The sequence below is a fragment of the Mugil cephalus genome, chromosome 19, assembly GCF_022458985.1.
Source record: "Mugil cephalus isolate CIBA_MC_2020 chromosome 19, CIBA_Mcephalus_1.1, whole genome shotgun sequence".
Lineage (NCBI taxonomy): Eukaryota > Metazoa > Chordata > Actinopteri > Mugiliformes > Mugilidae > Mugil > Mugil cephalus.
Window position 1 is genome coordinate 21,031,496 of NC_061788.1, and position 13,135 is coordinate 21,044,630.

At 40.2% G+C, this 13,135-nt stretch overlaps 2 protein-coding genes across 2 annotated transcripts; one reads left to right on the forward strand and one right to left on the reverse strand.

Moving 5' to 3' along the window:
* Positions 1-527: 527 nt before the first annotated feature.
* LOC124996705 (amine sulfotransferase-like) lies at positions 528-4,292 on the forward strand. The gene is made up of 6 exons (XM_047569979.1): positions 528-769; positions 860-1,065; positions 2,533-2,659; positions 3,535-3,629; positions 3,731-3,902; positions 3,981-4,292. The coding sequence occupies exons 1-6, from the start codon at positions 631-633 to the stop codon at positions 4,088-4,090; spliced, it is 849 nt and encodes a 282-aa protein (XP_047425935.1). The 5' UTR covers positions 528-630; the 3' UTR covers positions 4,091-4,292.
* Positions 4,293-6,080: 1,788 nt separating this feature from the next.
* On the reverse strand, positions 6,081-12,850 carry ccng2 (cyclin G2). Its single transcript, XM_047570538.1, has 8 exons — positions 12,727-12,850; positions 11,056-11,212; positions 10,754-10,891; positions 10,334-10,584; positions 9,766-9,844; positions 9,507-9,605; positions 8,910-9,109; positions 6,081-7,419 (listed from the first exon to the last, which is right to left on the reverse strand). The coding sequence occupies exons 2-8, from the start codon at positions 11,158-11,160 to the stop codon at positions 7,287-7,289; spliced, it is 1,005 nt and encodes a 334-aa protein (XP_047426494.1). The 5' UTR covers positions 11,161-11,212; positions 12,727-12,850; the 3' UTR covers positions 6,081-7,286.
* Positions 12,851-13,135: the final 285 nt, after the last annotated feature.

Sequence of the window (13,135 nt, forward strand, 5' to 3'; positions counted from 1 at the left end):
ATGTGTGCATCACATCGGTAAATGGTGGAGGTGAATTAAACACTGCCAGGCAGTTCGTAAATTCACAAGTCTCATCATGTTTTATTTTTAATAATCCCAAACTGCACAGTAGCTAAATCTGTCAAAAAGTGTAGGGGTATAAAAGGTACCTCTGACATGCAGAGGACAGAATATTAACACAAATTCCTTGGCTGTCAACGTTTACTTTACTTAATAACTTGACCAACTCCAGCTTAACATATTACCTTGTTTTAACATTCTGACTGTAATGTCTGGATCCATGTTACCGTGGAACATTCATATTATATCGTGATTAATGTTAGGAATTGCAGCAAAGCCTTAAGGTAAAGTTTGCATTAAAAATGATCCAAATAGAGCGACGCCTCAAACACTAGCCAAGAGCATTGACTGTGTTTACTAAGAGGGTCAACAGCTAGCAGCTACTGGCCTTTGGCATCGCCCAATCATCAACGGTCACTCAAAGAAAACACACTCCTGATTATAAAACAATGGAGACTGGACACTTCTGAAGCAGCTTCACTTTTCAGAGCCAGAGGTTACAGCTTGGTCCAGAGTCAGCTTCTGCAGCTATCAAGTCTTTTCACTCTTCTGTTCATTTTCTGGACAACAATGGAGCCCATCAACCAAATGTTAGGTAGATATAAAAACTATGTCTTTTACAGACAAACAACTGCAGAGCACGTTGATTCTCTTCAAAGCTTTGAAGTGAGGGATAGCGACGTCTACCTCATCACTTATCCAAAGTCAGGTGAGTGAAAAAAACCATAGATGGTCACATTATTTTTATTTGATCAACTTTAATGCCTCACGCCTGTCTGCACTGTATCTCCCTCCATAGGCACCATATGGACTCAGCAGATCCTCATCTCCATTTTTTCGTTGGGCGGAGATGTGGACGAATCAAAAAACAACATGCTACAGATGCCCTGGCTGGAGAACATGAAGGATGAATTTGGCTACACCAAGCGACCCTCTCCACGGCTCTTCACCTCCCATCTCACCCCGATTCTCATGCCTCCAGGAGTGAAAGACAAGAAGCCAAAGGTCAGTGCCAATGGAGGCTCAATCCAAATCATCATTAAGCTCTAGCTTGATGAGTATTCTTCTACCAATAGCCCCAAAACCCCAATATCAATATTTTTTTTTAATTAACAAAAAAATATATCAAGAGGTCGTAAAATAATGAATTATCTGAGTGGAGTTTGGCATGAGAGTATAGCTTGTACCTTCACATGTTATATTCTGACATCTTTTGATGCTATTGAAGACAAACAACCATAATACTTACAGGACAGGGACCAAACAATTGGTACAGAAAATCAAATATCATAGACGTTTATGAGCTCTGTGTGTATAAGGGTGTGCAGTGTTGTGTTGTGTGAGTGAATATTAAGTCTGGAATGAAGTATATCTGTGTAAATGAGAGATACACTAACAGAAAAGAAACTTATAAAAGAAAAGATAAAAAACGAAAACTAATTTGGTATTTTTTGATGATATTATGTTATTTGATGGTATAGTAATGTTATAATAGCATATTAGATATGGCATAATATGAAGACAGCCAATTAATATAGTACTAGCCTAGTAACCATGATGGCTGATTTGTGTGGTGTGCACATGTACATATACACAAAAGGAAACAAACAGACAAATGGATATATCCTTACACTGTGGGAACAGGCAGTTCAAAATGTTTGCACTCTGGGTCATGTTGATTTAGTCACAGTCACAGACATAACACACCACTGTGACCGACAACTGAACAGAAGATGGCAGCAATGCGCCAAATTTTCACAACTTTTTTTCCAGAAGTTTTTTAGTGTATAGAGTGTTGTGGTCTGGGCCATTGACACTATAAAAACTTTACATTGAAAACCATCACTTCATCACTGCTTCCTTATTACATCCCATATGTGTTAACTTGTTAACTAGTTTTTGTAAGTTGTTAACTTACTAGTGTTGATGTTTTCCTGAATGTGAATTTTGACTTTTATTTGTTAAACTATTGCTCGTATAGAAGTAATCATTTGACTATTAAAATCACTATGATTATGATTAATTTGTATGATGCACACATCCAGCCTGCAGAGGTTACTGGTGAAGGTCTCTGTAGTTGTCAAGGCCCCATGCTGGACAAACAGTTACTGGACAATGATCCACAGCATACCTATAGGAGGAAGATTTTCATTATGTACTTCTTCTGCAGTAAAACAGAGGAAAAGATCAGTAATTGTTGCAATTTATAGGTTATTATGCTATCATGTTACTGGTCCTGCCCGCTTGAGATCTAATTGGGCTGTATGTGGCCCCTGAACTAAAATGAGTTTGACACCCGTGATTTAGATGATGGATTACAGTCGACGCTCAGTCTGATCTAGCAGCAGACCCTTCCACCATGCATGAATCCCACCTCTGTGGTCTCACAATTTCAGTGCATCTCTCTGATGTCTGTTTGTTTTGTTTTTTGTTGTTTTGTTTTGTTGTTTACTTGTTGTTTTTAAATGTCAGGTCATCTATGTGATGCGGAATCCCAAGGACAACGTAGTCTCATATTATCACTTCACCAAGGGATGCTCTCTGCTGCCAGAGGCTGACGGTTTTTCAGAGTATCTTGAGGACTACCTGAAGGGAAATGGTGAGATACCTCAGTCCCACTATAACATATATATAACATATATATATAACATGTTCTTACCATTACCATTTACTATTAATACTGCTATTTGTTACCAAACATACTAAAGTTACACCGATATACATGATATGGGTTTAAGTTGCACATTCTCAACTTTACCTTGGATCTGAATTGGAGGAAGGGAATTACAGCTGTTTAATAAATACTTTCTAAGGGACAAAATTGTATTGGACTCAAAAGCTGTCTGTGACATTCCTTCATTATTATTATTATTATTATTATTATTATTATTATTATTATTATTATTATTATTATTATTATTATTATTATTATTATTTTAAAAAAGAACTCATTTAGAAGATAAAAAAGTCTGGAGGTATTTGAAGAATGATTGCACTAAGGTCTTAATGTCAACAGGAGAAAACAGTGGAATATGATCACCTAGTCATTTGCTTTTTGGCAACAACAACAACCTCCTGCCAACATCCTACCAAGTGAAGAACACACATAATGATGCTGATATGGATGAGGACAGGGATTATCCTTATCCAAGTCACTCAGGATATAAAGACTTCACAGAAGCAATTACAGAGGCTTCACCACAGTGTGCAAACCATTCATAAGACTCAAGAACTAAAATTAGGATTATCCTAAGGGGGTTGTAGATGGTGAGACAGTCAGTCTAGGCCAAAGTGGTGGACCATCATATCCACAGTTGGGTTGCTAACATGACTAAGAAGCTGTATAACTAGAGAACTCCCACCTGAGCTCTTCTTGTGGAACTGTGGTAGTATCTGCATGCTTATGGGTGAAACACAGATACTTTGTTTTAAATACAAATGTTAAATGTTGAAATACGTTTTATCATTCTACAGTTATGGGATCATCCTGGTTTGACCACATCAAGGCGTGGTATACACAAAAAGACCAATACGACATCCTCTTCCTGAACTACGAGGACATGGTTTTGGTAAGATGGTGCTGTTTCCATAGGAACATCATTAGAAAACATTTATGTCTGTCCCTGGCCAGAGGTGAAGATCTTATTTCTGCTGATTTCTTCTGTTTTAGGACCTGAAGGGAGAAGTGGTGAAAATCTGCAATTTCTTGGGTAAAAACCTGAGTGAGGCTGATATCCAGAATGTTGTAGAGAAAGCTGTGTTCAAGAGCATGAAGACAGACTCAAAAGCCAACTACGAGTTTTTGCAAAAAAGGAATATCTCAGCAACTTTCATGCGCAAAGGTAAGGCAGCATAGCAGCAGCTCTGTTGTACAGAAACATGTAAACAGATATCAGGAAAGGTTTTGGTTTTCATTACAGGTCAGATTGGTGACTGGAAGAACACTTTAACTGTGAACCAGAGTGAAAGAATAGATCAGCTCATCAAGGAGAAACTCGGGGATCTACCTCTGAAGTTCATCTACGAATAAACAACCACAGCAGATGTGATGAGATATCAATGTTCAAATGTTAAAAAGATAAAACCTCAAAACTCACTCGCACTGACTTTCACTATCTCTTAAGTTTACCTGTTAAACTGTGTCTCAACTGTTAATATAAAAAGAAAATTGTTCTGCTTTTTGGATTTCTGTATGCAAAAATAATGAAATAAACACATGTTCAAATCAGTAAGGGTTGCATCTGGGTTGTATCTGGGAATTGTCTTCATCTAAAATGAGAAAAAGGGAGAATTACTCAATTATTATTACTCAATTATTTTGACAGTAGTTAAGATCAGACCTGTTGTCGTCCCAGGTCAAAACTGCCTTGGTTTGGTATGTCTACTTAAAAAACCATAAAAGATACTGCTCAAAAATATCTAAAGAAACACTCTTAAAAGACATCACATCTGAATTGGAAAAAAAGGTCATGTTCGAGATCTATACTGATGTGGACTTGGTAAAGTGTTACGATCATAGGGTCTGACACTGAGTCCAAGGATTTCATGCTGACACCTAATAGCATATTAAAAATAATATTTTTAATCTGTGTGTTTCCATCCATGGACATGCCATGGACAATTTTTTCCATCTGCTCTTGGAAGACTTTGAGGCTCAATAGGTCGTATATATTTTTGTGCTTGCGTCTGATCTGACATAAGTGTATTCTGAGGTTGCATTTATGATTGTATCCTGAAATGGTGTGCATCATTCTAATCTCAAGAAGTTAAGCTTTCCAGTGATGTATAACATGTGTTGGCACATAGACAGGAGGCTGAGTTAATCAGCGGTTTAAGAAAATAGTGGACGGTATACAGATGGGCTGTCGGAAAGGCAACACCTTGTTTCTAATGGTGAAGTTAAGGTAGAGAATTTAACTGAAAATCTGGTGTTGGCTTCATCCCTCGCTAGGATAGGAGTGTCAAGCCTACGGATCATGGGCCAAAACCGACCCGCCAGAGGGTTTAATCTGTCAAAAAGTGAAAATTAGGCTACTAGTATTTGTGAAGGTTCATCAAGTATTTGGAATTTCCTATGTTCAGCATAGCTGTAGGTTGTTCCTGAGGCTGGCTGAGTGTATCATTGTCTTGTGTTGTAAATGGTACTGCTACTGTTGCTAGTTAGCTCCTTGTGCTAGCAACATAAGACAGTGAAGGAAACACTTACTGCACCAAGCTGCTGAGAGCCTACTGGAGGCTTATGTACATTGAAGGAGCCCACATTGACAGGGCACTGCTGAAGAATGGTTAACTACACTAGATCTAACAGCATTCTGCATCCCGGGATCTGACTACTGTTAAAAAACTGTGTTACAATGAGCTCCAACGTGTCCAGGAACAGGTTGGTACAAACAGTTGGTCACAAAGAATTTTATGTGTGCTTCTAGAAGCCCCTTTGTGAGGATGTATTCTCTTCTAAGTCTCAACTGGTAATGAGTAGGGAACTATGGGGCTACAGTGGTTTTTGTTAATGCATGGAAGGTTGAAGTCACACCTGTCACCCATTCACTTCTCCTGCAAAGAGGAGGATTACCTACAGCCTGTAAGGTAAGAGAAGAGTGGATGGGCTACAACTAAAGAACTTCTATTCCTAATTTGTCCACTGTTGTAGTACGCACCAATAATAACCTGCTCCTCAACACAAGTAAAATGAAAAGGCTTATTGTGCACCTCAGGAAAAGTAAGCACACACACCTCCATTTACATCAACAGGAGAGTGGTGGATCGTGTGATTAGCTTCAAGTTCCTGAGCATCCACACCTTTGAGCACCTATAGTCCTCTAATACATTTAGCTTAGTGACGAAGGCTCACCAGCGCCTCTTCTTTCTGTACAGAGGAAAACTCTCTTCAGTTATCCTGGTGAACTTCTTACTGCTGTACCATTATGTGTCTTCATTCTGTTAATAGTTGAAGTTATGATTTCAGATAATCAGTTCAAGCAGCTGGCTGCTGTTTTCAGACATAAAAGACAGACCACAGATTAAAAATAATATTTTTTTATAAGATTTTCTCATATTTTTTAGTACAGGTGACAAAGAATAAATAACTTAATATCTACAAAGAACTATTAACAGTATTTTTTGTACATAATTTACAGTTTTACAGTTTTTATAAAGTTTTTTCACATTTTGACATTTTTTAGACATTTTTTGACACGCTATCAGCATTATTTTGTTCCATACAACATTCTCTCTGACCATTTTCAAAACATCACACTGTTTTTAAGCTACATCTTAAAATTGGCAACTTTATATTTAAATCAGGGTCATACGTACACATGCTCACACACACATACACATACACGTGTTAAATGTTTTTATCTGAACCCCCTGTGGCATCGACGGGGTTTGGAAAGGTTTCTTAAAGATCAGAATCTTTTGTTGAGACACTGTCTAATCTCCATTTCCAACATTTAACACTTGAAATTAGATTTTTTTTTTTAGTTTTTTGTGCAAATTAAACTTTGTTACAGGAGATGAGCGCAGCTGCAGCCGTTAACCGTTTTCAGTCAGATACGGAGAATACCACACTATTACCAGACAAATATCACACAGTTCAAGTCTGCTATCCAACCTATGCAGTTCAGTGGTGATCAGGACGTAAATGTTTATCTCAAGACAACTGAGATGAACTGACCCTGGAACCGGATTCAACCGCTAAACATGTCAGACTGAGCAGGAACTGGATGCATGGTGCAGTCTCATTAATGTGTTTTCCCCTGGATAACTGAAGATAACAACACTAACGCATGGTAGCTGCAGCTGCTCTCGGCTTCTGTGCACCTCCTTCTTACCCTTATTACAAACAGTTTTAGATTAATAACAGTCAAAAAACATTCCACTAAATAAACAACGCATTTTGGCAAGTCTTGTCAGCAGCATGAACCGTTTCTGGTCTGACATCTTAGCCTTTTTCAGCAGACTTTGGTATCTGCCAGCTCAGGGCCTTAAAGACCATTGACTAGAGCTTATCTGCCAAACATCACTTGTATATGGTTAAAATCCTGCGCCTTGGAATGTGACATCAACATGCACCGACACATCTACAAACTAAAACTCTACCAAATCTATCGAGTTCAGACTGCTCAGCTGCCAGATGTTTGTCTGATTCTCCACCAGCACCAGAGCTTATTAAACAATAAATTATAGACGGCAGGTGAAGTGGGAGGCACGGGCCGGCGGAAGCTTCAGGCGTGGAGGTAATGGCGGTGTTTTTGGCGACGGAGGTGCAGGGGGAAGAAGGGTTCTTCAGCGTCACTGCCCAGAGAACTGCTGAGAGACTCTTCTCCAGAGCTCATCACGTCTTCACACGAGTCCTCACTGCAGAGACACACAGGGAGAGACACGTTGTCAAAATACAGTCATAAAGATGCTTTGGGGTTCTGGTGGTGTTGGTATTTTGCTCAGGTGCGTTCAGGCAGTCAGGCGGATTCAATTGGTTTCAAGTGACGATTAGATCCTGTTCCACCTGTTTTCTGTGCTCACATTTTTCAGGTAATTGTTAGTCACATGGATTTTTAGCAGGAAATTAATCTCTGACATGGATTAACTAAAATCAACTAAAAGCAATATGCGGAACGTCTTACTGTTTACGTCACACTGGAAGAGAATTTTAAGTATTTAGCAAAAAAGGGGTGGAACAGTCAGCTGTTCTGCATTTCCTCTACGGCTGGATCAGCTGATTTCGTGCTCTGACGTGTGACTCAGTTGACTGTCTGTTTACATATGCTGATTCAGCACTCAAAGTTCAGGTGTCAAATATAGCCTAAAGTATTTAAACAAACTTTTGATCAGCAGCGTCTTTGAGCTGCCCTGTAGGTTAATGATCAGCTGGAATCCGGCCTTAGTGTTGGTTCCCTTTTCAACCCACACTCAAAAAAGTTCCCTGTTGCATAAAGGCTGAGGCACCCGTGGCTTCATGTGACGTCATGGAAACCTCTGTGTCAGTGGGACGTGACCAGACACTCACACTGTTCCAATAATGCACTGTAGGGAGATATGAGAGGCCCTGACAAGCTCAGCCAGAAGGGCGTGTCTGCGTGAGTGTGTGTGACGTAGTTTTGTTTCCTCAGAGAAATGTTACTTCACACTACATGTTGTTAAGAGAATTCCTATAACACGAAACACTCAAGCTAGTTCAGTTTAAAAACCAAAAGCTGATACAAATGATCACTGCTGGATTACCTAACAGTGTCAGGACAGACATTTTTAAAGTGTTTTTCAGTATTGTGTTGCCACAGAGAATGAAATATTCCACGTATGTGATGACACATAGGGTGTGTGATGAATTCCTTTTCATCAGACACGATACCCAGTGGCATTGTATCAGCTGTGAGTTGTCATGTGATGTCAGAGTGACATCTGTATAATGAAACCGAATTCAATAGTGCGTTGTTTCACTCAGCAACTCACCTGATGACAATACTGACTAATATTTGCCACACCAAGTATAAAAACACTATCAGTGATCAGTTGATTCGTTCATAGCATTTCACCTGTGGCTCAGCTGCTTTTCACAAAGAACACTACAATCCCATATGGGAACATTCATGGGGGAGCAAGAAAGTAAATACAGGATGTATGCCCTGTGTTCTGGACTGTTCTGTATGTGAGACAAGTATTGCTAAGCAGTTTCATAGTGAGAGATAATATGGCAGAGCTGGCATTTGCCTTTTGCCATATTCAAACAGGCAGCTCAAATGAACTGAGCCAAGACATACGTCTCCTTTCAGAACGTGTAGAGTTGTGAGTGTATGTTAGGGACCCTGACAGAGTCGGTAACTCGTCTCAGGTGTATTTTGGACTCTGACCTCTCACTCTCATCCCAGCAGGCCTCGGGGATTGTGGGCAGCTCTGGGACGCTGCGGTGGCTGTGCAGGTTCTGGGCAGTCCGGCGTGACACAATCCACTGGAGCCTCCTGTGGTTGGGTTTGCTGCACTCAGGGGAGGCGTAGTCCAACAGACACTGAGCCACGCGCTCACTCCACAGCAGCAGCTCGCAGTCGGCAATCTGAAACCAAACCAAAGAGCAGTTCAGTTTAGATGTTGGCTGTCTGCACTGCATACTGACTGACATCAATGCACGTAAAATTATCCTGTTAGGTAACAGTCGAGTCTGCGTAAATGTAGGTCAAAACAGCGTCTGTAGATTAATGCTGAAAACTCTGGTCATGTTACAGCAGAAACTTAAAGCATGTGATGGTGTTTAGCCAGCAGCTGGAATCTCACCAGTAAACCTGCAGGATATGAGGCCAGATGATAACTGATATGTGAGTTGCAGCCAGTTCTAGTGTCATGGAACCACTAGACATCCGTGAAATCAAAAATTTGGACTGCCGCTTCCAAATCATTCGCTCTGAGCTGCTGCTGTAACCGTCGTTGCGTTCTTGTGGGAAACTGGAGCTTACCTTCAGGTGTCTCTGGATGTGATAGGCTATTTCCAACATGTCCTCCGACTGGATGGTTTCAATCTCCTGCCTCAGGAGAGACAAGGCAAGAACGGACGGCTGGACGGACAAACAAGACAGAGGGGAGGGATGACAGGAAAGATGAGAAAAAACATGTTTAATACATCTTACCATTACTGTCTACTTTGTGAACAACTCAACTGAAAACTTCAGTTGCTGCAGTCCAGGCTGACATTTGAACCGTGCAACGATTTCTTACCTTTGCTTTAGAGAAGGAGATCCTGCACAGACAGGCTTTGAGCTGAGCCTCCAGCTTCTCCAGACTCAGAGTGTCCTTTCTGTTCAAACACAGACATTCACAGCTTTATTTTCAGGACATTTCTCAGACATACAGAATCCACTTTCTAATTTACTCCATTTTTATTGTGTTCATTCATTAGTAGCGTTATCGGCTTAATCTTCACCAAATACAGTGAAGACTCAGACTTACAGTAAGTTAACTGTATGTGAAGTGAAATTTTGTACCCAAGTGCAGCCGATGAGATTAAAAACAATACGCTGGCCTTTCAGTTATGTAAGCGGGACTCTTATCAGTTCACTTCAGTCAGACTATGTCTGCTGCACCAAATGCCGTGACAAACAAGTGCTGGTGACGACAAGTGCCACCACTGCATTTGAGTACTTGAAACTAATCCAAAATCTTCCTATATACTCGTAACAATGTCAGTACTGCTTCATAGAAAATGATGAGCGTGAAGCTATCTGACAACGGGTGAAGAGATGTAAATTTACAGTTACACGTGAATTTGTTTACATGACTGACTCACCTGTCCGTAGAGTGCGAGAGGGTGATCTGGTGGTACAAGTGCAGAAAGGTTAAGGCAGTGACGGCTTTGGACTTGAAGTTGAGCTTTTCCGCAACAATCTTCTCCATGCGGCCGAGGTCGGACACAGTGAACCTGCATTGTCCGATGCGGATGAGTTCGTCCGTGGGCGTCACGTTGCACTCCTCCTCCGTCACTTTGGCCGCCATATGTAAGCAGCTGATGCTGACGCAGGACAGGTGCTTAGGCTGGATCTGGTGGAGCAAGCAAGAAATGGTTTGAAAATGACTTCTTACGTAAGTCTGAAAGAAAACCCTTTACCAATATTATTGCATAAGTCACTGAATGTGTCGCCATATCCTGTTACAAATTAAAAGTCAAAGTACGCTATGTCAAACTGTATAAGTAGTGACAATCTTGTACCCTCATCATGGCCAGGAATCTGTCCAGTAGGTTAACAGCCAGGACGAAGGTCTGCGCGCTGTAACCAAAGAAGCTGGTCAGACTCCACAAGTCCTCCACTTTGGCATTTCTGCACTTGGCCGAGATCCGGTTGTCATCCTAGAATATAAAGACAAGTAGCTGATTAATAAACTTTATCTGTCACAACAGTAATAACAATAAACATCGATTAGCTTATTTTATTTAAGCGGCACTACACCAGGCAAGAATGTCTGTACCGTAGTGAATCTGGTTGCTGGTTCCTTGCGGTCAAATGTGCTTACCTGTGTAGTGGATTCGATGAGGTTCAGTCCTGTCTCTTTGGGGAGATAATGAACCTCCTGCTCATAATTCACCCTCAGTTCCTTCATCAGCTTGAAGGCATCCATGTCTCGGGCCGGTGCTGGATGAAGTGATCTCTAGTCTTTACCTCGGTGCTGTCTGTGCATGAGAAGATTGCATCAGCATCAAAAACACCCACCCTTTCAATACATTTATCAATGCATTAACTCTTTGTTGAACTGTGCAGAACACATTGTATATTGTCTTTGTAATGCAATGTTTAACACAACTTTGACAGGAGTTTCCCTACGGTAACCCTATTGGTACATTTCACTGTTTTCAGTGAAATGTCACATTTCCCCTCAAAACCATTAGGAAATTCACATGAAAATTTACCACAGCAAACAAAGAGAAGTGGGTCCGAGATAAACTTAAAGGTGGTGTACCAAAATAAATACATGTACAATTCCCTGATTCCTCCAGTCTATTCTTCTGTGTTTTGCTCTATGATAATATATGATAATATGTAATATTAACGACGCTTGGTTTAATATATAGCCAAAACAATAGGTACTATCTATTATGTGCTTTTTGAAGACAGTTACTCGACGACTTAAGACTCGTCTCACTTTGGACATTGTGCAAAAAATTGTTTATTTGATGAAATTTTTTGATATTATTAACAAATTTGTATTTATCTGTCTGTATATGTCTGTTGTGTTATTATTACACTGTACGTGACTGGCCTACATTCGCTAACTCAGGGTCAGAGCCCAGCCCACTTCCCTCAGCTGGGCTCTGGTGTCAGATTTCCTCTGGTAGACGCCTTCTCTGTCCTCTGACCGAGGAAAAAAAAAACTATTTTTTTTAATGCTCTGCCTGTTAATAAACGACCTAAAACACACACGATAAGACTCGAAAGCCGAATTCCTTTCTTTTCATTTGGTCGATGGGAACCGAGAGAAGCCGACATTAACTGCAGCTAGTTAACGTTTTTAAATCCTCTCTGGTCGAAGCGGGGGGAGGGGCGGATTTTTCCATTATTCTTCAAACGTTAAGAGGGCTAACAAACATACGTTACAAAGAATATTAATACAACAACCTAACAACTGTGTTCTAAGGCGGGGTATTAATGTAATAAATATGTGTCTGTAGTGACTTGTCTTTGTGGATATAACCGTTTAAGGGGGAAAAAAACGGTTCCAGGCGAAACCAACAACAACAACAACAGCCGAGAAGAAAACCCCTTTTAGCTGTAAGACTGGATGCATACGTGCAAACTGATGTAAAATGTTTATTTTTAATCTTAGAGCCACCTGATTATAATAAATAAGCACCATCTAAACGATATTAACGCAGTTATTACTATTTCCTTGAATAGAAGGCAGGGAATTAGGAAATGCATTTCAGTGTCATTTAAAATGTTCATGTAAACCGCGAAACAACATTGAAACACAACAAGAAGATAGATTACGTATTTCCAAAAATCAATCGCCTTTGTTATTTATGACTGTGGCTAAATTAAGTATCTGCTGTCGGACGTTTTTGCTTTCAATTTGTTTTTTTCCTAGTCTCAGTTTCTAATTGAGTGGTTTGCAGACAAGGCAGATATAGTTTAGAAAGTAACCCTGATATAAATATAACTATGATATAGAGTTAAAGGTTTACTCTACCTGTTATCGCGAGTTAAATCCACATATCTGTTGTGCTCGGCTGTAGAGTATATTCCTTCTCGTCTTTCTCCTTTCTCCTTTTCTCTCTTTTGTTGATGTTCAGGACGCTCACGCCCACATGTTGACGTCATACAAAAGTGACCAATCACGGACGTGGATTTAAGAACAGTTGTCGAGCGCTTTCGGGCCAAAAGATGCAAATGATGATTTTGAACTAGCATTCACATAGTAATTGTAGCAGAAACTGATAATTAATCTTCAAACCACCGATACATGCCCGTGTTATAGAAACGCAGCGTACTTCTTACATGAGACCCACTGTAAGTGATGTAAGTGATAAGTGATGTTTCCTTTAGCCAATGAGAGAGCCGTATTTTGGAACGTTCAAATAGTCCGCCCAAATTCCGAC

Bases quoted from the DNA above. Each gene is read 5' to 3' on its own strand.
- LOC124996705 (XM_047569979.1), top strand. From the start codon at position 631: ATGGAGCCCATCAACCAAATGTTAGGTAGATATAAAAACTATGTCTTT. The intron at 770-859 runs GTGAGTGAAAAA...CTCCCTCCATAG, and splicing joins CATCACTTATCCAAAGTCAG to GCACCATATGGACTCAGCAG. The intron at 1,066-2,532 runs GTCAGTGCCAAT...TTTAAATGTCAG, and splicing joins TGAAAGACAAGAAGCCAAAG to GTCATCTATGTGATGCGGAA.
- ccng2 (XM_047570538.1), bottom strand. From the start codon at position 11,160: ATGGATGCCTTCAAGCTGATGAAGGAACTGAGGGTGAATTATGAGCAG. The intron at 9,606-9,765 runs GTAAGAAATCGT...TTGTCCGTCCAG, and splicing joins TCTCCTTCTCTAAAGCAAAG to CCGTCCGTTCTTGCCTTGTC. The intron at 7,420-8,909 runs GTCAGAGTCCAA...GTGTCTCTGCAG, and splicing joins TGCTGGGATGAGAGTGAGAG to TGAGGACTCGTGTGAAGACG.